The 25,432-nt window shown below is 43.2% G+C and overlaps 5 protein-coding genes across 9 annotated transcripts; 1 reads left to right on the plus strand and 4 right to left on the minus strand.

Annotated features, from left to right (window-relative positions):
• Positions 1-15: 15 nt before the first annotated feature.
• On the minus strand, positions 16-3,661 carry LOC132796061 (molybdenum cofactor synthesis protein cinnamon). The gene is made up of 7 exons (XM_060807091.1): positions 3,483-3,661; positions 2,625-3,406; positions 2,116-2,564; positions 1,896-2,054; positions 1,673-1,835; positions 342-443; positions 16-262 (listed from the first exon to the last, which is right to left on the minus strand). Exons 1-7 carry the CDS (start codon positions 3,511-3,513, stop codon positions 119-121), a joined length of 1,830 nt encoding a protein of 609 aa, XP_060663074.1. The 5' UTR covers positions 3,514-3,661; the 3' UTR covers positions 16-118.
• A 158-nt stretch (positions 3,662-3,819) lies between these two features.
• Positions 3,820-4,521, minus strand: LOC132796089 (cytochrome c oxidase assembly factor 6 homolog). Its single transcript, XM_060807127.1, has 2 exons — positions 4,447-4,521; positions 3,820-4,369 (listed from the first exon to the last, which is right to left on the minus strand). The coding sequence occupies exon 2, from the start codon at positions 4,230-4,232 to the stop codon at positions 3,939-3,941; it is 294 nt and encodes a 97-aa protein (XP_060663110.1). The 5' UTR covers positions 4,233-4,369; positions 4,447-4,521; the 3' UTR covers positions 3,820-3,938.
• A 151-nt stretch (positions 4,522-4,672) lies between these two features.
• On the minus strand, positions 4,673-19,878 carry LOC132796045 (platelet binding protein GspB). 5 transcript variants are annotated; one of them, XM_060807061.1, is made up of 11 exons: positions 19,714-19,878; positions 16,865-18,432; positions 12,878-15,040; positions 11,530-11,780; positions 11,038-11,462; positions 9,977-10,218; positions 9,718-9,908; positions 8,488-8,649; positions 7,887-8,424; positions 7,447-7,820; positions 4,673-7,376 (listed from the first exon to the last, which is right to left on the minus strand). In XM_060807061.1, the coding sequence occupies exons 2-11, from the start codon at positions 18,242-18,244 to the stop codon at positions 7,175-7,177; spliced, it is 5,928 nt and encodes a 1,975-aa protein (XP_060663044.1). In that variant the 5' UTR covers positions 18,245-18,432; positions 19,714-19,878; the 3' UTR covers positions 4,673-7,174. The 5 variants fall into 5 exon arrangements, with proteins under 5 accessions (XP_060663044.1, XP_060663046.1, XP_060663047.1 ...); XM_060807063.1 differs by having other exon boundaries at positions 19,645-19,878; XM_060807064.1 differs by having other exon boundaries at positions 19,595-19,878.
• Positions 19,879-20,658: 780 nt separating this feature from the next.
• Positions 20,659-22,804, minus strand: LOC132796062 (uncharacterized). Its single transcript, XM_060807092.1, has 2 exons — positions 22,511-22,804; positions 20,659-22,453 (listed from the first exon to the last, which is right to left on the minus strand). The coding sequence occupies exons 1-2, from the start codon at positions 22,585-22,587 to the stop codon at positions 20,764-20,766; spliced, it is 1,767 nt and encodes a 588-aa protein (XP_060663075.1). The 5' UTR covers positions 22,588-22,804; the 3' UTR covers positions 20,659-20,763.
• Positions 22,805-23,647: 843 nt separating this feature from the next.
• Positions 23,648-25,287, plus strand: LOC132796072 (beta-1,3-galactosyltransferase brn). Its single transcript, XM_060807102.1, has 2 exons — positions 23,648-24,074; positions 24,133-25,287. The coding sequence occupies exons 1-2, from the start codon at positions 23,795-23,797 to the stop codon at positions 25,041-25,043; spliced, it is 1,191 nt and encodes a 396-aa protein (XP_060663085.1). The 5' UTR covers positions 23,648-23,794; the 3' UTR covers positions 25,044-25,287.
• The last annotated feature ends 145 nt before the right edge of the window (positions 25,288-25,432 follow it).

Raw genomic sequence — 25,432 nt, forward strand, 5'->3', positions numbered from 1 at the left:
TATGTATCTTCCATGTATGTATACAAAAAAATTAGTAACGTTTATTGTCATTTTGTTTGTGATGCTTTTCTTGTTTGTTTTGGGATTGGGATTGCGATTGCGATTGATTTGTCGCAATCTATTCGTATTTTGAGATGAAATCGTAGCGCAGCACGGAGGCGCTGTAAACGTCACCCGAACGCGCCTGCGTCTTGTCGGCTGTGCGTCCAGGCAAATGGATGAGCACATCGGCGCCCACAATGCTCTGCAGTCGACTGCTGATCTGTTGTTGATGGTAAGAGAAATGCGATTAGCGAGGGAGTGGAAAGTAGAGAGCTCTCCTCTCTAGACTTTAGACTTACCTGATCCCCATTGACGCTGGCATGCAGCTGACCCTTAATGCTGCTCACTGCGGCACGCACGTATTCCGGACGTCCATCCAAGTCGATGGCATCGTTCAGAAGCTGCAAAGGAGTGCAAAAAAAGAGGTTTAGTAAAGAGATTTACTTTTATAATACATAATAAAATGGAAAGCAAACGGGTAAGAAAGCTTACACGCAAGCAATGCGGTATTAATTTGAAAATATACCGAATTAATATAACGATAATACACTAAAATAGAAAAATACTACTATATTTGGTATATTGAATTAGTACGACATACTAAATATGTCGGAAATATGCTAAAAATATACAAAAAAAATGTATATTGACATAGTACACCATTGAAAATATGTGGCAAAAATACTAAGAATATGCCAAAGGCTACATTTGGTATATTGATATAGTACTACACTGAAAATATATCATAGACTGCAAAATATACAAGATTATCAGCCACATTAACCAAGTCTTCTACCCTTTGGGTATCGGATATATGCACAAAAGAGTTTACTAAAGAAAGAGATTTACTTCAAAGCTACATAATAAACTATCTGCTCTTGTCTTGTGCATACAAATCGACATAAATACCTATTTTACAATGCAACTTAACTATTAATAAAAAAGCTGAAGTTAAACTACTAATTTGCTGCCTGTCAAATATTAAATCATTGACAAAGCAAAACTGAATCGTTGACTTGCTAACTAAATTCCAACATCCAAAAACTAGCTCATTTAATTAAATCAAAATTGACTATAAACTAAATTCACTGCGCTTTTAAATGTTCCAGTTTGTGCCAAGGTTATTCAAGCATTTAAAGAATAGTCTTATCTACATTTATCTAGCCATAAATCAATTTTACGTATGTTTTTGGCCAACATTTCTGCATTAGCATAGTGAACGTAATCGTAAAGTTAACTAGTTAACTTATAAACACTTGTGAAAGTCGTATTTGTTTATGTGCTAGCCCGATAAGAGCCAAACACTTCAAGTTGCTGCATCATTTTGACGAAAGCCTTTAAGACGTTCTCGCGCTTATCGGAAGCAACTTAAGAAAAGAGATAACGACGCAGCGCAATAGCGTCATAGAATCGAGTGTGCGGGGGGAATGCGCATAGGAAATTGATTGATTGGTTTTTGGCTTTCTCAATTGTCTGCGATATGTGGTCGAGTGCTTTCTACACACACTACGCGTCTAATCTACGCTCAGCTCAGAATATGCTGGCAAAAAGGTCGCGCGATAACGACACCGACAACTGCAATTTCACAACATATTTTTGTATTAATAATTAAAACGTGTGTGTTTCATACCGTCACATTGATCACGGGCAGGGAGCATTTGGCACGCGGCCAGCCGGCGGCCCAGCGTATCGCTGGCAATGCAAACAGATGGAATGTGACAAAGGCGGAGACGGGATTGCCAGGCAGGCCAAAGAAATACTTGCAATCCTTGCTCGCAAATGTCATCGGTTTGCTAGAGAGAAAGAACACATTTCAAATTCAATGCTTTTGGCTGCTGCTTCTTAAAGCTTACCCGGGCTTCATGTTGACGCGTCCGAAATGCAACTTAAAGTTAAGCGCCTGCAATGCGGGCTTAATGAAATCCTTGTCGCCCATGGAGACGCCACCGCTGCAAATGATAAAGTCCGCAGTCTTAAACAGTTCCGACAGCGTCTGCTCAATATTGTCCAAACTAAAAGAGAGCATAAGTTTAGTTGACAAATTCCCTTTGGTAATACGCGTCTTTGACTTACTCGTCGCTCAGCACACGATGCTGCAGACAATCGAAGCCAAAGTAGGCCAACAGCTCCTCCAGCATTGTGGTATTCGAATCATAGATTTTGCCATCAGCTGCCGGCTGATTGGGTGCCAGCAGTTCGCTGCCCGTTGAGATTATAGTCACGGTGGGCTTGCGCTGACTCAACTGGCTGCCAACGGAGGCCAGCAGCGAATTGCTGACAACGGGTGAAGCATCGTAGGCGGGGAACACACGCTCACCCCTGGCCAGATCATGACCGACAGGGCGCACATCCTGGCCAGCCTTGGGCTCGACGAGAATGTCCACCAGACTCTCGTCGCCGTATTTGTCGCGCTGCAGCAGCTTGGTGTCCTCCACCTGCACTACACAATCCGCATGCAAAGGCAACGGTGCACCCGTATTGATCTTGAAGCACTCATCTTCCTGCAGGTGATGTTCAACGATCTGCAGCGAAATATAGTTTTAAATACGCATGAAGCTGATGAGGTCAATCATTAAGCTTACCTTATCGCCGGCTGCAATGCAGCCCAGCACGCGTTTGGTGCCCGAGAAGCCTGTCGACTTCATGGCATAGCCATCCTTGATCGAAGCACGAAACGGCGGAATATTCACCGGTGACACAAGCGCTTCCAGTTGCTGCACATCCTTGTAATTGAGGCGCTGCACAATGCTCAGTATGGTGTCGAGTGCCTGTTGCACTGGCAACATGGGATACGGTGAATTGCGATCCGTATCGTTGCCAGCGCCAGTTTTATGCGGACAAACATGTCGATGATGCTGACGCTGTTCCGGTTGATTAGTTTGCTGCAGTGCAGCATGCGTGCGCTGCACTAGACGCAGATTGTTGCGCATAAGATGGACGGCATGCGGCAACAGATCACGCACCACTTCAAAACATTCGATGACAGCCTTCTCGCTACCCGGGAAATTCAATATTAACGTGTTGCCAGCAATGCCGCAAATGCCACGCGATAATGCCGCAAATTTCGTCTTTTGCAGCGATGCCATTGCAATGGCCAGCGTCAGTTGATTGCACTCGCGGTCGATCAACGGTCTAGTTGCCTCCGGCGTGACGTCACGTGGCGCAAAACCGGTGCCGCCGGTGGTCAGAATGATGTGGACATCGCCGCGATCGATCCACTTGCGCAGCTCGCGTTGTATCAGATCGCGTTCATCAGGCAGCACGCTGGCAATAACATCGGCATTGTCGAAGGATTCACCAATAAGCGTCACCAGCCGTGGTCCGCTGCGATCCTTTGCAGGCTCCTCATAACAGCTGTCACTAACTGTTCCCCAAATAAAAAAAAAAAACAGTATGTAGATCGTTCTCATAGAATTGAAGTTTTGAGAAGTTCTACTTACTTGTTAATACAGCAAATGTGATGGCATCCATGGCGACATTTATGTAAGCTCTGTTGCGCAGTTGCTCACTACTTGCTGCTACCAATTAAATTAAATTGTGTTTAATAAAGCGTTTAGCACTCAAAACGAAACACGCACCAAAAAAACTTTTCGATTGCTTCGACCGTTTTTGTAAGCCACAACGCGTTTTGGGCATTTTTAGTGCATTTCACACTTTACTTCTGATTCCAGGCGCGTGCACACACTGGCAAGGCAACATTTCAAAAAATTGCCAATTGGAATTTTATATTTCACTTAAATAATGGGTATTACCAATTTGCATATAGTTGTACAATCGTAATGTTAATTTATGTTTTATTTACACTACACTACAACAATAAAAAAAAAATAATAAAGATTTATATAGCGTAACAATTAACCGAACATCACGAATTCCACTGGGTCATTTTTATGTATTTATTTGCCTGGTGTTGCGCCAGCTCCGCCAGCAGCCTTTGCGCGCTCCTCCAGAGGATCGTAGCCGGACGCCATCTTCTCTTTAAACTGTTCATACGTGCGCTTGCGATCGAAATGTTTCACCCATTGGCCAGGGCAGGATTTCTCAAAGGCCTTGCGCATTGCTTGACAGGCACTGGGCACTTTTTCGCCGCTTGTCGAACTGTGCTTGGGCGCATTCTCGTCCAAACACTTCCAGTAGTCATCACGATTCGCCCAGCACTTGGCACGCTCCGCTTTGTCCGGAAAACTCATATTGGCAGTGACCGATTTGTTTTGATACGATGGGGGGATGTGCTGTGATTTTGTAGTCTGCTTCTTCTTAGTCCACTAGCTGGTTTTGCATGCTACACGGTCGTCAAATCGTCTTCTGTTATTGCAGTCTTGCAAGTCTGCGTTGTAAAACATTTTAAATACACGTAAATTAACATATAAGTTTAGCGTTTAACAAATATTCATCAGAACCAACCTCAAAAAATTACAAAACATACAATTTGCCGAAACTGTGTGCCCAGCTGTGCGGTAATATTGCCCTAACAGCTGTGCGGCAAAATTAAATGACTGACAATATTGCACGCAGGGTTGCACTGAGAAATCGATGCGCGCAATCGATATCGAGCTTTTGAATTTCAAATATGACTGTTGCACATAGCACACACATTTGATTTGATTAAACGCATGATTTTTCAGTTGTATTACAATTTTATTTGATTTAATATCTCTGTGACCTATATTTAACATTATTGGTTTTCAATTTCAACTAATCAGTGTGTGTGTGGTCTATCCAAAATAATAAAAATATTGTACTTGCTTATCAATTCCAAAAATAAAAATAAAATTTATGTATATGGAACAAAACAAATAATCGCATACCGATAACAATAAAAACGTGAGTGTATCTACTTAATTGGTAAATGTCGTGCGTGGAAACCGTTATACATATACATACATACACATATTGTATTTATGCAAATATTGTTTATATATATGATACATAAATTACGTATTGAAAATGCTGCTCTGCGGATCATATGCAAAATAGGGGGCGCAATAACTGCCCCGTTTTAATTGAGCAAATGGCCACGACGAGCTCTCTAGACATACATAATACAATATAATAATAATAATAATAATAAAATGTGATGTGTGAACTCTAGGAACACTGCAAATCTCAATGCGGTGATGTTCGTTCGTATTACAAATTGGATTTCTTTTTTTTCTCTTTCTTTCGATTCTCAAATGACATTTTGATATCGTTAGATATAGCATAGTTATACAATTATATTTGATTAACAGTTGTGGATCTCTCTATAGTGTGTGGATTTATTTCAGCAATGATTACTTATCATTAATGTGTATATATATTTTTTATATTTATATATATCTATTGTACATATAAACATTTACACAAATACATTTATTAAGTTGGGAGGCCACGCTGTAAACGCTGCAATACCTCTATGTACATCTATGTATATATATTGTATATATATTCTATATTTCTTAATAGATCTCAAATGATGTGATTCGTTAGACGCAAGGATATGGTTGGAACTCAAAGATTAAGTAAGATGAATAAGATGATGATGATGCTGCTTTAAGTGGTCACATCTCAAAATGCATTGCAGTCAATGTATTGTATTGTTTATTTTTTTTTTTTATGTTGTATTATTCCTGTAGTACCTTATGTCCTGGCCTCCACACGTAGTATTAAACTCGATCCAGTCGAGGGAATGAGCCATACAGTGGGGCGGCGCGGGGTTCTTTGAAAGCTTTTGAGGCACTTGTGGCTTTCTAGCGCAAAGCGAAAATGCAGCAGCCATTACAGTTCAATTAACCATAACAGTAGCGACCAGGCTGTAACTTCGACGTCAACATCCGCCGTTAACTGTTACAGTTGCTTTGCCGTTTAAACTACAAAACCAAAAACAAAACAAAATAAAAAGTAACAAAAAGAATTCGGAAATGGGCGACACGACAATGGGCAACACCTCTTTTATCTCTCGCACACTATCTCAATCTCTGCCTTCAAAAAAACTAGTTTTTCCGTTTGCTTTGCTTTGCTATGTATGAATCTGTGTATGTGTGTGTGAGTATTTATGGCTAAAATACAATGTTCAATGTTACAAGTATTAACGACTATCAGTACTTTGCCCAGCACAAACATTCAATAATAAATTTTGATTCTTTTGTTGTTGTGTATAACTTGTTATAGATTTATGTTTAGTTTGAATGCATGCTCCATAGAATTGGTCTAAATAATTTTTGCCAAAGAAACACATACACAAACATACATACATACACATGCATATTAGACATAACTAGTTATATATTGTAGTAGAAAACAAGTTATAATTTATTGTTAAATTCACGTTGTGAGTGCGATTGGTTGTTGCTTTTGCTGTTGTTGTTATTGTTGTCTCGCTATTGTGTGTTGCATTGTTGCTGCTTGTTAAAGCTCGTTTAACAATTCCAAAAGTACATACATACATATAGTATATAGTATCTGTACATACGTATTATATATATGTGCACTCTATATGCTTATGTATTGTTGCCTATGACTAGATACAAAATTCTCTCTCTCTGATTTTCGCGTTTGTTCTTCGCTCTCTCAATCGTTTAGCTTAACATTTAAACAATACAAAAAAAGGGATGTCTTAAACATTTATGTATACATATATCTTGTATATATATATATATTTATAGATTGTTTTGTTTTGCCATTATTTTTGTATTGCACAATGCGGCATGCAGCTTATTGTATGATTTTGTGTGTTTTTGTTTTGTCATTAAAAGTAGTAAAAAGAAAACGTATTTAATTAGCTCATAAAAACAAATACATAATAATAATAATAAAAAAAATTAATGTGTGTCAACACGTACATGCTACATACATATACATACATGTATAAACAAATAACTAAATTAAATGTGTAGGTAGATAAAACCTTCAAACATATTTTGGCAGTCGCAGATTGCCGACACATCAACAATTTGCATTTTGTTGCTGCTGCTGCTGCTATTCTTGTTGTTTCTTTGTGTTGTATTTTGCATATTTATTTGTAATATGGCGCTTGCAATTCCTTTTTCCTTTGTGTGTGATGCTTGGCAACTTGGCTTGGCCAAGAGAGTCCATGTCGAATTGATTCGTTTTGATTTGACGTATCCCGTTCACTGTTTGTTGTGTCCTCTGTTTAAAGTGTTGGCGTTTGGCATTGCTCTTGTCGCACAGCCTCCGCAGCCACTGGCAGCGCTTCCTCCTCGCCGCCCGTCACTGTGGGCGAAGCATTCGAGCTGCCGCTATGCAACGCGTACTTGCAGCTGGCTGTGAGACAACGACAACCGCCGCCGCTGGCACGTTGCTCCGCACGCCAGAACTTGTCACCATAATCGTAGCTAGAAAAAAGTTGAAGAAGTAAATAATCAATCTGCAAGTGAATGGATATCCTACTAGCTTAGAGCTTACCAGATTTCCTCGCCGGCATCGATGTCGCGGCAGGCGAAAAAGGCAATTTTGGGAAAGCGATAATCCTGATGCTCGTAAAAGACACGCACAGGCAATATATTTGGTTCGCACGAATGATTGAAGAAGCGACTGACATTGCCGTAATAATTCGCATCGATGCAATGTCCATTGTCCAAATCAAAGTAGTAGCTATCATCAGTGCGTCGATCCGCCTCCGGTGCGGTGAGAATCTCGCCCGTATAGCTGGCCACAAAGGTGCCTTTGGGCACATTGGCCAACGCACGCACTCCCCAGCCCTTGGCTGGCTCCTCGCACTCCACAATCTGCAGCGGCGTTCGTGTGCCATTCTGCACCACGCGATTCTTGCACGACAACTGCAGAAGAAAGCGAAAGAGAGCTGTCAGTTATTGTTGGGAATGATTCCCCATCAGCACACTCACCTGATTGCAGCCACAGACATCGTTGCATTCAAAGATCACCGCCGGATCGTCGTAGTTGAAGTCACAATTGAGTCGACTCTCGGCCGTGTACCAGTTCTGCGATGAGGCGCCGTTGCACTGGCACAAATCACTGCTGCAACTGTCGAGGCACGAGCAGATGCGCATCTGCGACACCCGACGATCGATCTGCACCGGATTCTGCAATATTATGCAATTGGTAATGTACTTGAAATCGGGCCACATCAATGCGTCCGCCTCGTCCTCGTGCTCCGACATTGTCAGCTCATTGCGCACCGCCTGAATCGGACGCGATTCACGACCATTCGAGGCATCGGCGCACACAACTCGCGTCCTCAGTCCGAGTGGACGGAAGCTGCGCATTTGCATGTTGAAGCCAACGGTGCGTCCGCATTCCGACTCCTCGTTGGGTATGCAATCGAAGGGCAGCTGCTCCGCCTTGTTCTTGATCATCAGATCGGCGCCATTCGCTATCAATGCGATGCACATACGCGTCACCGAATGACGACACGCAATGTGACTGTGAAGATGATAAACATTAATGCAAGTTTCTTTTCTTGTTTGCCTCTCTACTTCTACTTACAGCGGCGTATCGCCCTCGACATTCTGCACATTGCAATCGGCGCCCGCTTGCAGCAGCACCGTGATCGTCTCGAGGCCATCGTTGTGCAGCGTCGACCAATGCAACACCGTGTTGTTGTCGTTGTCGCAAATGTTCGCATCTGCGCCATGGTTAAGTAGCAAACTAAATAAAAGAGTTGTCCATTAACATATATATTATAAGAATTGAAGTTCAAAGTGTTAGTGTGATTTTGTAACTAACTTAATACAATATATTATTCAATTTTTGCTTAAATTGTGTTTAATTGTTTCTATATGATATTAAAATTTGTTGCAGTCACGTGAGACAACTAACTAAGCTATTTTTGCACTATCTTATCTATTTATATCCAGGGTAATCATAGATTTGGTTATTACATTTGAATAAGTAATAAGTTTACTAAACAAAAACATAATGAATGTAGAATAATACTAGGTGAGCAGTCTAAGCTAATAGAAAATTACACAAGCAAGAAAGCTACAGTCGAGTGTACTCGACTTTGAGATACCCGCTACCCATTGTGAATAAAAGCAAAAGAGTGGCGTATTATTCTTTAATATATACCAAATGAATATACCGCAAAATATTTAAAAAGAATACCGAATTCTACATTTTGTACCAAATTAATACCGCTAAAATGTTAAAAATATATTTGGTATATTGATACAATTCTACATTACAAAATATATCATAAAATGATAAATTTACTAGATTGTCAGCCAAAGCAACTAACTACAAAAATATTTCTTAAATAACTTCTACAATTTTGATCTGATTGTAACCAAATTTTCAAGAATCATAAAAACTATAAGTTTTCTATCTTGACTCTAGCTTCTTACGCTTGTTATTCGATTTGTATCGATTTGCGGGGGCGGAAGTGAACATGGCAAAAATGTTGATACGTGATCTGCGTACAAACATTACAAGTGCTGTCGATAAAATTATATTTCTATCTCTTATAGTCTCTGAGCTCTAGCTGCTCATATGGACGGACAGACAGACAGACGGACATGACTAGGGTGTTGACGCTGATCTTTCTGCCTATTACACACATTTCCATGAGGAACAAAGTTATAATACCCTTCTATGAATATCGAGTATAGTTACAAAATACTTGCAATAATAAGCATGTTATAAACTGACTACAATAAAAAGTGGCAGATAGTTTTGAAAGTTGAGAAACTCAGTTCACTAGAGAGTAGACCCACACACCTGACGATATCCGTGTGTCCCAGCTCAGCTGCCCAGACCATCGCCGTCCAGCCACCCTCGTCTTGGGTGTCGATGAAGCTCAGAAAGTTGGCAATGTTGCGCGAAGCGCGATAGCTGTCCACAATAAGCTGTGCCGCATCCAGGTTACCCAGCTTGGCTGCAATATGCAGACTCGTCATGCCATCTGGACCCTGTAACATGAACAGATAAATGTCAGATAAGTCAGAGCAATACACAAAAAGAATGTCTTCTCACTTACCTTGATGGCCACATCGGCGCCGCATTGCAGAAACAAATTGAGCATATCGCATTTGTCATTGGTGACAGCGCACATCAATGCGGTGCGCAATTCGCTGTCCACGATGTTCACGAAGTCCTGCGAGCTGGCGCCCTTGCAGAGCAGCAAATAAGCCATCTGGAGAGTGCCCGAGTGAGCGACCAGATGCAGGCAGGTACCGTTAAGATATTCACGCATTCGAGTCAGCACATTGTAATCGGCAGCTGGAAGTGAGAGGGAGAGAGAGGGAGGTAGAAATGCAATGAATTAGAGCGAGAAAGTTGAAATAGATTGAAGAAAATAGCGAGAGCTGCTTTTACAGTTTCTCTAAAGAAATTACAAATTAACAATAAGTTCAGTGCAATCAGTTATGTTTGCATTTTAGAAACAAATTGTTCTGTTTTTTCTATAAGCATTGGGATTCTTTATAATTTGGTATTGAAAGCTGCTTTTATAGTTTCTCTAACAATATTACAAATTCACAAAAAGTTAATTGACTGAGAAGATTGCAATCACTTATCTTTGCATTTTATAAATAAATTGGTTTTAGTTCGGTTTTCTATACGAATTGAAGTTCTTCATAATTTGACATTGATTGTACAAACTAATGAAAGCTGCTTTTACAAATTAACATTGGTAAGTTAAGTCGATCAATACGGATAGGACTGTAAAAAGTTATTTGAAGCATTGCAATACTATAAACAAATTGGATTTAGTTCTGTTTTGCTATAAGAATTGAAATTCTACATAATTTAAGTTAGTTTATAGTTGTTGCACATATAACATTCCAAATAAATGTTGATGCCAGTATTTAGTTTGCAAATTGACTGACTAAACAATATTGCAAAAGGCAGAGAGCAAGCTACAATGAACTATTAATTATAGCAGCCACAATTATACATTTTTTAACTTGGTTTTGCAAATGTTACCAAATTTAGCTAAAACGAAACGAACGCTAAAATAATTCACTTGACTTTAGCAAATGTTTATCTACAGCAATTAGAGAAACCGGAAAGCAGTTTGTGCGTGTGTGTTCTATCTACCTAGTATCTCGGCCACACGCTCCAGATCATCATTCTGCACCGCGTAGTACATGTCGCGTGAGTTGAACTCGGTGGTGACGCGACCGCTGGAGGAGACCATGCGACCACGTTGCACCACATTCATCACGGACTCGGGTATCAGCTGTTCAAAGTTGATGACGTTGAGTGCATTTCCCGCGCTGTTGCCGCCACTCGCTCCCGCTGCTGTTGTTGCTGCTGTTGACGATGACGTCGAGGCTGCTGTCGATGCCTTGCCATTGCTGCTGCTGTTGGCACGCGTGCCATTCGATTTGGTGGACGTGGAGGCGACGTTGCCGATAGCTGCGCTGCTCTTGCCACGTGTGGCACTCGATGTTGAGGCGCCTTTGGTGCTGGGCTTGGCGAACTGCGTGAGATGCGCTGACGTCGTCAGCTTGGCGGGTTTGCTGTGAGAATGATTACAAAAGATGTCGTTAAAAGTTCAACTTTTGGTAATCAAAGACATCAACTTACATTTTGGTCTTCTGGGCAGGCAGAAAGACGGGCAATGTTTGGCATTTCATGGTTACGGTTGAGGTGCGCTCCGGCGTGTCGAGGCCGCAGTGCGGACACTTGAGGACCAGCAGCGGACTGGGATAACTGTGTGAGGAGGAGGAGGAGCCGTTGTTGTTGCTGGCGCCATTATCGTAGGGACTGTTCAAGATGAAGCGTTGCGCACAGTCCGGATGAAAGAAGTGCTGTTGCTTGCACAGCACGAATTTGCCCTGCAAAAACAAATGATTGATTGAGTGATTGACTGATTGAGGTACTAAATATTCACGGCTATCATTCAACACGATTCATTGACTGCAATTAGCTAGGCGATAAGGGTTTATTGATTGATTGATGACGATTGAGTGATGAAGGCTTTGAAGAATGACCAACATGTTTTGATTGATTAATTATTTATTCAATCATAAGTATAGTAGAGCATATTTAAGGGTTAATTGTTTGATTGATTATTTGCTCAATGAAATGGTAAGCATCAATGGCTTGATCGATTAAGTCTCAGAATTAACAACATATTTTGAATGATTGATGAATCGTTCAATCAAAATTATGGTAAAGTACTTAAAATTTAATATTAATATATTTAATCAAATTTTTGGTTATATAAAGCAACTATTATTTGGTAGATCTTTGATAAATGTGTAAGGCTATTCCAACAAGAAGGCTACAGTCGAGTGTACTCGACTGTGAGATACTCGCTACCTAATTTTAATTAATTGTGAAATATACCAAATTCAAAAAAAACTTGAAAATACTATGCAAAAAATATACCAAAGGATATATTTGGTATATTGATATACAATAGGATGCAAAATATACCATATTGTCAACCAAAGCACCCAAATTTTGGAAAGTTTAAAGAATTTTGAAAAAAGCCAGCCTGCCAATTTACGTTAACCAAGCAAAATTCACCCTTCTAGCTGCTTCCGCTTAAAAAATAAGGATTTTTGCCCTAATTTTAATGCGCGATTTAGGAAAGTTTAAAAGTAAGTAGTATATTGAAGAAAAAAAACCTTGTAAATGATTTAAACTGTGCTGTGTTCAAAATTCAGCCTCCTAGCTTATATCGCTTATAAATTTATGGATTTTTACCCTAAATTTAAAGTTTAAGAGTAGGAATTTCGAAGAAAGTTGTGTACAAAATTCAGCTTTCTAACTGCTACCGCTCATAAGAATAAGAATTTTTACCCTAATTTTAATACTCGATTTAGCCAAAGATAAAGATTAAGAATTTTGAAAAAAAATGGTTACAAAATGCAGCCTCCTAGTTCCTACCGCTTGAGCGCGTTAATCAGTCAGTCAGAGCACTCACCTGTGTGCAAAAAATGCCACAGCCGGCGCAGCAATTGTGGGACTGCAATCGCTTCTTGTGCTCATCACAGAGTATCATGTAGCCGACGCGTTGGCTGGGACGCAAGAGATTGTGCACGCCGGCAGAGAGCTCATTGCAGCAGCCAATCTTCTGCTCATCAATGTTGTCGATGGCACAGCAATACGAAGCATCCGGCGCATTGGGTGCATAATACGGCGAACTCTTCTGGCACAAACAGATGAATTTGACAACAGCAGCCGCTGCGGCAGCGGCAGCCGAGGTGCTGGCCACAGCATCGCTCGCATCATGAGCAGCGGCCAAAATGGCGCTATTCAATGCCTGCAACTGAGCATGATCCAGCGTCGTGGTCGTCGCTCCTCCTCCTCCAACTGCAGCAGCTGCTGCTGCGTTGGCGCCACGCACGCCAACGCGTCGACTTAGCTTGCCACTCGCTGTGGTTGTTGCTGGAGGCGGTGCAATCGTGGCTGCTGCTGCTGCTGATGGCGGTGGCAACGAAAGCGATTGCTTCGTCCGGCCGCCGACAGTCGTCTCCTTGCTGGCATTGCGCAGTCGCAGCGTTACACTTGGTTTGCCCACTTGGACTCGGGTGGTGGGCACAAACTCCTCGTTGTCCGTGTTGGAGCTATCGTTGTCGCTGGCCTCCTCGCTGTTGTTGCGCCGCAAGCCCAGCGTCTTCAGATGCTTCTCCTTTTGCTTGGCGAGCTTGCGTTGCTGCTTCTTGTTCAGCTTGCGCTCCTCGGGCGAACGATTCGCATTCAGTTTGGCCGCCTTGATGTCGCTGATGAACTGCTCGAGATCGGGACACGGCGGCAGCAGACTTTGCGCCAACAATGCCGCCCCAGAGTTGTCAATGTCACGCTGTGACTTGGAGAACAGACGCTTCTTAATCGAATTACTCCCAGCCGGATGCTGCTCGAAGCCGCTTCCCCCGCCATCCGATTTGTCGCTCTTCTGACGCGACGTCGATGAGCCGCCATTCGATCCTGCGCCACCTCCACATGATTGCAGCGGCGTCTCAAAGTGTGCGGCAGCGGCAGCTTCCCCTTCGGCAGCTGCCTCCCAGTGGGTCAAGCGTTCGATGCGCTTCGTCTCGAATTCGCAGCGCAGCTCGTCGTTCTCCAGTATCTTGGGCGTTGGCTTGATGCGTCGCTTCGATCGCTTTGGCAGCTGGACATCACCCACGCTGCTGCCTGACATCGAGCTAAGCGCACGCTTGTTGCCATTGGACAGCGCTGCAGCTGTTGCTGTTGCTGTTGTGTTGCCCATGTTGCTGCTGGCAGCTGCAACACTTGCCGTTTGTGGCGTTGATTGAACGATTGTCGCCGCTGTCGCTGTGGCTGGCAATTTGGCCTTGCGTCCGCGCTTCTTTGGCGGCGTCTTTTCGTCCAGCACCGTCGCAACAGCGGGCAGCGCTTCCACAATGGAAGCTAGAGGAGCTGCAGCAGCAGCCACTGTTGCCACTGACAGCTGCTGGGTGTTGGATGGCTGCACCTGCTCCTGGGCTGCCGTCGTCAGTGGCTCCGCTTTGATCTCCTCCGGCCAGCAGACTGCAACAGCCGCAGCAGAGAGATCATGACGATTGCCCAGACGCACGCTGCGTCGCATGCGCTTTGCATCGCCACTGGGTGCAGTTGTTGTGGCTGCAGCTGTTGTGTTGCTGTCATCCTCGTGCTCCAGCTTCACCACCAGCAACTCCGTTGTCAACTCATCCTCCGGCAGCTTGCGTCGTCGTCCCACTTTACGCTCTGGTTGCGTGGGCGTTGGCGTCGGCGATGTTGTCTCCTCAGCTGTTGGCTGCTCCGTTTCGGCAACTGTGATTTGATCCGCATCGGATTTTATCTTTTTGGCACGTCCACGTCCGCGTTTTGGAGCTGGCGTTGCGGCTGGCGTCGCCTCCTCGACAGCCGTCTTTTCTGGTTCCTTCTTCACATCGCTGACCAGCGGCGTTTGGTTGTTCTCCTCGGTGGCCAACTCTACCGACGTCGTCGCCTGCTCCAACTCCGGCAGTGGCTGCTCCTCTTCCTGCTTCTGCTGCTGCTCCTGTTCCACTGGCAGCGATGTCTGTTCCGGCTGCAGTTCTGCTTCGTCTGCGGGACGCGGGGTGCCACGAAGTCGCCGCATGCTGCCTGCAGCATTTTGTTCCTGCGTAGAAAGCAAACGATGTTTAAATCTTTTATATCTGTCTAAAGTTTATTATTTTCCATTCATGTTTTTCACTTTCAAAGCTTTCGCACTTCTAACTCCTTTTATTTCAGACCACCTACTGACTCTCTCCTTTCCTCTACCACTGACTTTTCCTCACTGCATAGCAAATTTCCTTTTATTTTACCTTCTCTAAATTTCTGTGTAACTTTTAGTGCACTTCATTCATATAAAAACAAAATACACATTTCACTTTCTATGCCACATGTTCTCTACTCTTCTTTTTCCTTTTTTACTCATCTACAAACCATTTGCTCCTATTGCTGTGGGAATTTCTTTGAGCTTTGTGACTCCTCGACCAGCAGCAGACCAAATGGAGTTCCAGCTGCAGCTGCAGCGTCCAACTGCTGCTCTCAGGCTACTCCCTCAATACCACAACTCAACTTAACTCAATTCAGCAATTCCAACAATTGCGAATTCCAGCTAACAACTGCTGCTGCCATGTCCTGGCTGATATGACGCCACAGCGTTGTTATGACAACAGCACTTGCCCCAACACACATGCCAAAACGCTGTGGCACCGCAAAAAGGGGGCGGCACTCAGTACACAAGCTGCCACATTGCCACTCTTTGCTCTTTGCTTTGCAATGCTGCCACACTCAGGTGCAGCTTAGCTAATTGAATCATTTACTGTGCGGTCGGTTAAAGCAAAGGATGCTTTTGCCTTTTGTTTTTTGAGGGATATTCGAGCATATCAAAGTTAATGCGGTTCAGAGCATTAATTATGCTATATAATAAAGAATTTGCATAAACTTTATTTAAAAAAAACTAGACGAAAAAATGTATTTCTTAAATTTTCAATAATCTGTCAGTGTAAATTTTCCCAGAACTTTCTTATGTCAGCATTAGACAGTTTTAAATTACCAAAGTTTTTTGAGTTGATGCTCAGCATTCAAATTGAATTTACTCAATGTGTTTCTCTCTTTGCTCTGTCAAATTTCCTTCGTTCTTTTTCACATTGATTGAAAGATTTATTAACGCTTAGCGAAGCCGATTTCATCATCAATTTGTTGATGTGCGCGTAGTTCTCTTTGTTTTCGGTTGCGACTCTTTATTTCCCTTGATAACATTAAAATTAACTGTGAAATTTCGGAATTTTGTAATGTTGCCAAATTTATCTATAACCTAAATTCTCTGCTAATCCCATATAACTTAAATTTACTATTACCGTCTTTGAATATATTTTTTATCATTCACTTTGCAATGTCAAGTTCCATATTTTACTAATTAAACGAAAATCAAAAAATCCTATATGAACAATGAGCACGTATTCCTCGAAATCTCCATAAATAATCTGTCTATAGTATAGATTTGCTCTGAATATAATTGAATCAAGCTTAGCGCTGTTATCGCTTTTAATTTGATTTGCAGTGAATTATTTCTGCAGTTATTTTTAGTCTCAATAAACCGTTGCAACTATGCACAGACTATATAGTTATCTGTATATACATGGTTACATTACATATGAATCATATTCCTAGCCTAAATTCGAATAATTTGCAAATTATATTTGATGTCTGGGGGGAAATCCCAGTTTCATACCATTTACATGCTCTGTCTTGCTCACACACACACAAGCGCACACATTGAGCCCTTCTCAATTTGCAGTGTGGCCAGCTTGCGTTGTGTATGTGTCTAATTGGGACGCAAAAGTAAAACGGAAAGTGAATCAAACACAAAATGAAAGAATTCGAACATTACCAATACACACACCCACACAGACACACATACATAGCGCAAGCACGCACACGCGCACACACTTACGTTTTTATCAGCAGTCAGCGCTGCCTCTGCGGCTGCTTCTGCTTCTGCTGTCACTGTTGTAGTTGTAGTTTCTGCTGCTGGCGCTGGTTCGGCTGTGACGTCGTCGCTGCCAGCGTCGCCGTGAGCAGCTTTCGTTGATGTTGAATCTGTTGCGTCAGCAGCGACGTCGGCAGCGTTGACAACAAGTGGAGCGTCGTCCAGCAGCATTGGGGATGCCGTTGATGCTATTTCTGCTGCTGCGGTTGTTGTTGTTGTTGTGACCTCGACTCCAACTTCAGCAGCAGCAGCAGCCGCCGCTGACGTTTGCTGCTCCTGCGTTTCATCCAAAAGCTCTTCTTTAGGTGTTGTTGCGGTTGCGTTTGCGGTTTCCAATTCATTTTCATGTTCAGTCTTAATGCTTTCGGCTGTTGTTGTAATTGGTGTTGCTGCTGTACTTGTTGTTGTTGTTGCACTTACTGTAGCAGCTGCTGCTACGGTCACAGCTGCTGCTGCTTCTGTTGTTGTAGTTGTTGTTTCTGCTATTTTGCACGCTTCCTGCTCCACTTTGACTGCAGTTGTTGTTGTTGCCGTTGCTGTTGACTCTTCTTTTTCTTCTTCGATAGCATTTACTTTATTTGCATTTGTTGTTGTCGTCGCAGCAGCGTCGATGTCATCGCTGCCATTGGCGTCGGCGTCGCCTTCGCCTTTTGCTTCGGGTGCGCATTCGGCAACGTCATCGTCATCATCGTCGGCTGTCGTTTCGTTAGGCGGCGCTGCCGCTGTCGACGTTGACGTCGCTGCTGCTGTGGCTGCTTCAGCAAACTTTGTTTCGTGTGTGTCTGCTGCTGCTACTGCGGCTGCTGTTGCTTTCGACGCATCATCTTCTGCTGCTGCTGCAATTTGTGTTATTTCTGCAGTGGCGGCTGCATTGGCGCCTTGGCTTTGGCGCTGGCCTTGAGGCGACTGCGACGCCGACGGTGACTGTAAAAGCTCAGCGCCAGCATCGGTAGCAGCGATTGTTGCTTCCGTCTCCACTTTAACATCCGCATCGAGTTGTTCTGTTGTTGTTGTTGCCGTCGTCTCCTGTTGCTTCTCGTTGTTATGGGCAGCACTGGCATCGGCGTTTGCATTACTCGCATTGGCAGCACTGCTGGCAGCAGAAGCAGCAGCATCGTTATTTTGTTGTTGTTGTTGCTGCTGCTGACTGTTGTGCTGCTGCTGGTGCTGCTTCTTCTCCTTATCCTTGCACGCAAATTGATTGTTGGCCAAATTGCGCCACTTGAGCGTTTTATCCTCGGCCAAATCCAAATTGAGCAGCGTATCGCCTTCGGCAGTGCTTGTGGCGCAGTCGCTGTTAAATTTGCTCGACATGCTGTTCATCAGCTCCACAAAGTCCGTCATCTTGTCGCCTGCTTCTGCTTCTTCTTGCTATTGCTATAGCAGCAAAATTTGTTATTGTCCTTCGTTGTATTTACTATGTTATACTTTCTGTCTTTTGTTCACGTTTTGTGTGTTTGCTTTGTTTTGATTTGATTTCATTTATATTGCAGTTCATTTAAGCTGCGCTTCTGCTGCGATATCGCGTCGCGCTACATTAAAAATCAGAAACAGAATCGGAATCAGAATCAATATTCGGTATTTTCCACCACACGAATAGTTGAATGGGCCAAGGGGGAGGGGGTTTTAATGCGATAAGATTTGAAGTCACTCCGCGTTCAACGATTTATCTATTTTTTTTTCACTTGCTATACAACCATTTTTCAGAATGAAAATATACTAAATAGCAAAAAATAAACAACTAAAGCAGCAGCTCAAGCAACGGTAAATAGCAATCTGGCTCTCACTCTAACAAGCACAGGCAAAGCCACAAACACACAGACACACACACACGCGCAGCCATATGCATATCAGTGTTTGTGTGTGTGTGCGACAGGAGGCGCCTTTTTACGAGCAGCCCACCTTCGCAGGCAAAAGGGGCCACGCACACACACACAACTGAAGGCACACACGCGAACGCTCACTCACACACACTGGCACGCAGAGCAGCAGCGCGGTTGGAGTTGACGTTGACACCACGAGACGACGTCGACGTCGCCTTTTGCTTTTGCCTTTTTTTTTGTTGTTTTTGCTTTGCGCGTACATTTTATAAATACTACCATATAAAACATGTCGTTTCAATTGCAATATACATATGCATATAATACTTATTAATTACATTTCAATATTCAACTCAACAAACAGCAAGGAAAAAAAAAGAAATACACCTCTCTCACTTCACTTCACTGAGCTGATTCTGATTAGCTCACAACATGCTGTTTTTTTTTCTTTGCATGAATATGGCCAGCTTTATTGTTGTTTTACTTTTCGTCTTCTGCTAAACGACGACCGTGGTGGCTGCTCAGTTGCTGCGCTGCTGCTGCTGCGGCGCTGCTGCTTTAGAGCAGTTATACATAGTTTGTAATTGTAATTGTTAATTTGGATTTTTCAGCTGCACTTTTTCGCCCCCTCCCACAATTTGGATATTGAGACATTTAGATGCAAATTTCATGTTGAATATATTTCTTTTTTGCTGATATTTAAGTTCGTAATTTTCACACCTAATCACAGCGAAATCAATTTGCACTCACACATACAGAGGCAGAAAAGTGTGTTCAATACTCTGACTGCAGTTGCGTCGTTTTCGATAATATTAATTATGATTTAAGTAATGTTGTTTTGTTGTTACAAAAGAAAATAAAGAAAAACACGCACACACACACGACGAGCAACACACGCACATGCACACACACACGCGCACGCACACTTTGTTGTTTCGCTTCTTTCTGTTTTTGTTGGTCCGTCGTTCGCCGTTATCCGCCGCCAGCACATACTCAGTGCGTAACTCTTAGCGAGCCGTCTTCTTCGTCTCCTCGCTCACTCTCACTCACTGGCCTGCTGCTCTGTTGATAGAGCTCTGCTCTGGCTACCGCCGTGCCTTCTTACACACTACATACATATGGCCGTATAATTCAACACACATTTTAATGTCAATTTGGTATTTTTTGTTTCTGGTATTTTTGCTTGTCAATTTTGATTGGACAGGTGGTCATTAGTGGAGTTCAATCCCTATGCTGGGGTGTGTGACAAGGAAACATTAATCCATTCAAGCAATCTATGATAATTTTAAATGGACTTTTTTGGTGCCACATTTCTAAATGCAACAAAATGTCAGAGACATACTCAATAAGATATTACTTGTAGCAAAGCATTGAGTGCAACTAATTCGGTATAGCGTGCGTACTAATTTACTAATTCTGGCCTCACACAAGTATATTCGTAATGGCGTCAAATGAACCGCGCACATTAGCAGACATTTGGCACTTGACATTGCACTAAATTAGAATTATGGTATTTTCTGTAATTGTAGAATTAACATAAAAGTGCGTATATATGTGCTCGCGTGCTGTTAGCTCAATTTTGCGTTAACAGACTTTTTCCTTCGTTTGGAAAATATACCAATATACCACACAAAATGTGATAACATTAAGGCAATTATTGCGGGTTTTGTGTTTTCGCTTGGCTAATAAACTATATTTCGTTAATCAATCAATTGAGTATTGTATTATGTTAATTACTCAATAATAAATCATGTTAAATATTGCAATTTTATATTATTTGGATGGGAAACAGCAGTAAGTTAACCGTCAAAATCGATAGCTTGAAAAATCTCAAAAACATCGAAACTTAATCGATAATCCTCATTCTTATCAGTTATGCGCCCCATATTTGAATAAACAAAACGATTTTAAATGCTAATTGAAGGGGAAACACACTGCTCAAATGACAAGACAAGAATAATAGTCAGCTTTAATACAAACAAAAGTAAAATGTGGGAATTAAGCTTAATCTCTAAGTGACAAATTGATTTCTGAGGCACACGTTCACAAAGTAGACACATAGTAGATGCCTTGGCAGACGTTACAATTGTGTCGCCTGCTCTGGCCCTGCTCCGTTTCCGGATCGGGTTGCAGTGATTCGAAATAGTTGTTGACCACGTCGAGAATGTGCTGACGACGTCGCTCCAGAAAGTCAGCGGCGTGCTGCTGATAATTGTTGATGCAGTGCATCAGGATACGATACAGCACTAGTTCGGTGGAGACAAACGTGTTGAGCCGGCGATCAATGCCATCCACTTGCTGCTCCATAAAAGTGCGCGTTAAGCGCAACAGAAACTGTGTTGCCTGCTCGCTGTAGTAACGCGACGTGGCGTCCAGCACATCCATAAAGCTGCCCAAATTGCCAATTTGTCGTACAAACTTGAGCCCAAATTGGGCGGCCAACTGTTCCACATCAAGACGCATCTCCCCATCTTCAGTAGTCACAACAAAACTGGGCAACAAACCAGCGGCAGCTGCTCCAACGGCTGTTAATACTGTGGCACCTTGGGCGAGATGTGAGTGTAGCTTGTGCAGCCCCAGCAGCGCCTCCTTCACGGGAATATCGTTCAAAGTGCGCACAATGTCCAGCTTAAACTTCTTGCCGCCACCTTGCAGCTTGCTCGACTCCTGCGAAATGCGATTCAGGGCTTTGCGCGTCTGCTGTCGCAAAGCACGGCGCAAACTTGCGCCATTCGAGACCTTGGCAGCGATGCGGAGGTTGTTAACAGAGTGGGTAAAAATGAGCAAACTGCTAGCCACCTGCAGCACATCGTAACGCGTCAAGGGCTCCTCATCGCGTAGCTTCAGATATAGCTCGAAAACACCGTTGAGCACACCACCACCCGATACCAGTACGGACGACACATTGATGCCACGCACGGCCAGCTGTGTGCCCAAACTTGCCCGGCTCGCAAATGCTGTCAGCGCTGTGGTGGCTCCTGTGGCGCCGAGACCCACCACGCCTCCGGCCACGCCCAGCCAGCTGGTGCGTGCTTCGCGATCACGCAGCGATGTGGACTGTGCGTGCCAGCGACGATCGATCAGACGTCCTACCGAACGTATTGTGCTGTAGGCGGCCGTTGACACGCCCACCACGGTGGCAGCAATTAGTAGCGGCGCCGCCACTGGCAACGCCAACGTGGCAGCCACGGGCACAGTGGCCACTAGACCACCCATAGTGGCAATGTTGTCGCCCACATGCAGCAGTTGCTGCTTGAGACACGATGCTGGCGTCGCTTGCACTGTGAGCAGCATCTGATCCTCGCCAGCGCCGCCAAATGTGTAGATGCCCAATTGAGGGGCTATCATCAGGCCCTTGGGTAGCGAGTTGTTGCCCAGATAGCTTGACCAGTTCGGATAGACGCGACCCAGCTCATCGATGAAGATCATGCAACAGTTTTCACTGCTGTCTCGGTTACCCGTCGAAGGTTGAATGCATTTCCTGGTGCGCACTACGGGATGACAGCTGAAGCTGGTGGACTGCAGTGCTAGCTGGGCATTCGTTTCGCTAGTGACCAGCACATAGATAATGCTGGAGAGCAGTGTGCCATTGGTGTAGATCCTTTGTTTCCAAACGTTGTCGAAGAGCTGTTGTCGCTGCCTCTCCAATTGTTTGACATTTTTGCTTGCATTTGACTCGCAAATTATATTGGTAATCTTTTGTTTCAGTACCTCGGACTGTTGCGCCGACAGGCTGAAACAATTACAAGTAGTTGGAGTAGTTTTTGATTAGATTTTCTCTTCAACTTACGAGTCCCAAATAATTTCCGAGCGCAGTCCGCTACTGAGAGCAAAGTCCCGTTGCACATCAAACGCAGTGCGCGCCATATTTAAAAAACATACACACACAATCACACAACACAAGTAAAGACCAGTGAGCCAGGTGCTTCAACAGCATTATATGTAGTTATTTATTTTTATTGAATATTTGGATGCGCTCTTTGTACGTCACTTATTTAAAACAAAGTAAGATAAAATGCACAACAGGAACTGAATTTCACACTCAAGTGCTACTGCAACAGCAACCGAACCAGTCAACGGTTATTGGCAGTGTGACCGCAGCTTATCAGGTCAAATACGCCAAAGAAGCTTAAATGAATATTCTACTATAAATATACCAACGCGAAAACTTAACAGCAATTTATATACATATGTACATATTTATTATTAATAATAAAATAATAGTTTATGGCTTTTAGCCAACATTAAATACATCTAATTAAATATATTATTATTTGCTTACTTTATTTTGGCTTATATTAATACTTTGATTTTATATTATGATATACTGCTCAATTGAAAACTTGTTTTTCTCCTAATAATACAGATCATTGAGAATATTAAATTTAACAAGGAAAACTGTAAATGTGCTATGATCTACAAATTAGCTAACTAACAACAACTACTAATTGATTGAAAGAATATGCTAATCGCTTGTTATTTGTATATTTCTGTATTGTTTGGAATTTATCTACATACGTTGTGCAATGAAATGAAATGTCCTATAAGCAAGTATATTTTTACAATCGACTCATAAATGCAAACAGCAAATTAATAATTTTACACACATTCGTTTCATTTCATATTTATTAATGCATCTATATTTAATAATCAACTATTAATTTATTTGAATAGCGATACTCAGCTTTGCTTGCAAACTCTACAACTAACTTACTATAAATAAATACAAAATTTTCCATGCTTATTTATTTGTTTTGCATTTTTGCCAATTTAAATAGTCAACTGAAAAACATGGTTCATAGAAAAACGTTCGCATTGATTGTTGTGACGTCACAAGCGTATAAGACATATCGATAACGCTGTCTTTTGGTTGAGCTGCATTTCGCTGTGTATCGATATTAGTACACAGTACATTGTTGTTGGTATTGCAGTGGTGCGTGTGTGTGTGTGTGATGTAGTTTTGAATAATTGTGATTTGTTTGCATACAAAGCGCTTAATTGTTTACTAAACTAAAAGAAGTAAGCATCGACATAGTAGAAATACACACACACACTAGTAGCGTAATGTTCGAAGATGCGCATGCGCGGCCGCAGATTGCTACCAATTGTGTTATCGCTAATCGTCATCATTATCTTGTGCATCAGCTACATATCGAATCATTTGCATCGTGATGACGATAATGATGAACGAGATGAGTTCCTCGTTCATCTGCCGCCCGCCCCCACTACTTCCACAGCTGCAGATGAAAATAGAGTCATCACCCCCTCTGCTCCTGGTGCACTGCTCAATCTGAGCAACTTTGAGTATCTGCTGGCCAGCGACGTTTGTCGTCGTGCCGAGCGAGAATTGCTAGGTGAGCACTTGAAATCCACTTGAATTGATCACAATAACGGAAAAGCAACACTTTGCAGCCGTGCTCATTGTCACCTCGTATGCCGGACACGATGCACTGCGTGCCGCTCACCGTCAGGCGATTCCACAGAGCAAGCTGGCCGAGATGGGATTGCAGCGTGTCTTTCTGCTGGCAGCGCTGCCGCCGCGCGAAAAGTTTGTGACACAGCCGCAGCTGGCGTCGGAACAGACACGCTTCGGGGATCTGCTGCAGGGCAACTTTGTGGAGGACTATCGCAATCTGAGCTACAAGCATGTGATGGGATTGCGTTGGGCGGCCAACGAATGCGGCAGCGGGCGCAGCAAGTTCATTATCAAGCTGGACGATGACATCATCTACGATGTGTTCCATCTGCGACGCTACTTGGAGTCCCTAGAAGTGGATGCCCCGGCGCTGGCCACAAGCAGCACTCTCCTGGCTGGCTATGTGCTCGATGCCAAGCCGCCCATACGCAATCAGGCCAACAAATGGTATGTGACCAGGCAGGAGTATCCACATGCCCTGTATCCCGCCTATCTGTCGGGTTGGCTCTACATCACCAATGGGGCAACGGCGGCGCGTCTTGTGGCGGAGGCGGAACGCGTGGCCATCTTCTGGATCGATGACACTTGGCTGACGGGCGTGGTGCGCACTCGTCTGGGGATTCCGCTCAAGCGGCACAATGCTTGGTATTCGGCTAATGCCGAGTTCCTCGACTGTTGTGTGCGGGATCTCAAGCAGCATGGCTACGAGTGTGAATACTTTGCCGGGCCCAATGGTGGCGATGCCAAGCTCCTGGTCGAGTTTCTGCACAACGTCGAGAAGTGCTACTTCGATGAGTGCAGCAAGCGGCCAGCGGGAAAATCCCTCAAGGAGACGTGCCTAGCCAGCGTCAAGTCGCCAGCTCCCGAGCACGGTGTCGCCCATGTGGAGCCGCTAAAGCTGAGATGACCACCGAGCAATATTACTTAAGAGTACCGTCCACAAAATACAACCGAGTCCAGCGCAATACTAATCTATAACTATACAAATACATATGTATACTCGTATATATACTCACATACACAGACTAAGAGAATCGTAGGCTTAGGCATATTCCATTGTGCAAGCTGAAGTCCAGCCATAGTTTTAAGTTGCAAACGTAAACCGTAATTTATATTTATACATAAATCTTTTCTAACTCGATCTGGCGTGTTTTAATTCATTAAAAATGTGTAGGTATGTATGTTTGTACATAGAATGAAGTTATCATTAGATGACTTTATCATACTTAAATCGAAGCAGAACGTTTACAAATTGGAAATTATGTATGTATTTGTATAAAATATCATGTTTAATGA

This window comes from Drosophila nasuta, chromosome X, assembly GCF_023558535.2.
Source record: "Drosophila nasuta strain 15112-1781.00 chromosome X, ASM2355853v1, whole genome shotgun sequence".
Lineage (NCBI taxonomy): Eukaryota > Metazoa > Arthropoda > Insecta > Diptera > Drosophilidae > Drosophila > Drosophila nasuta.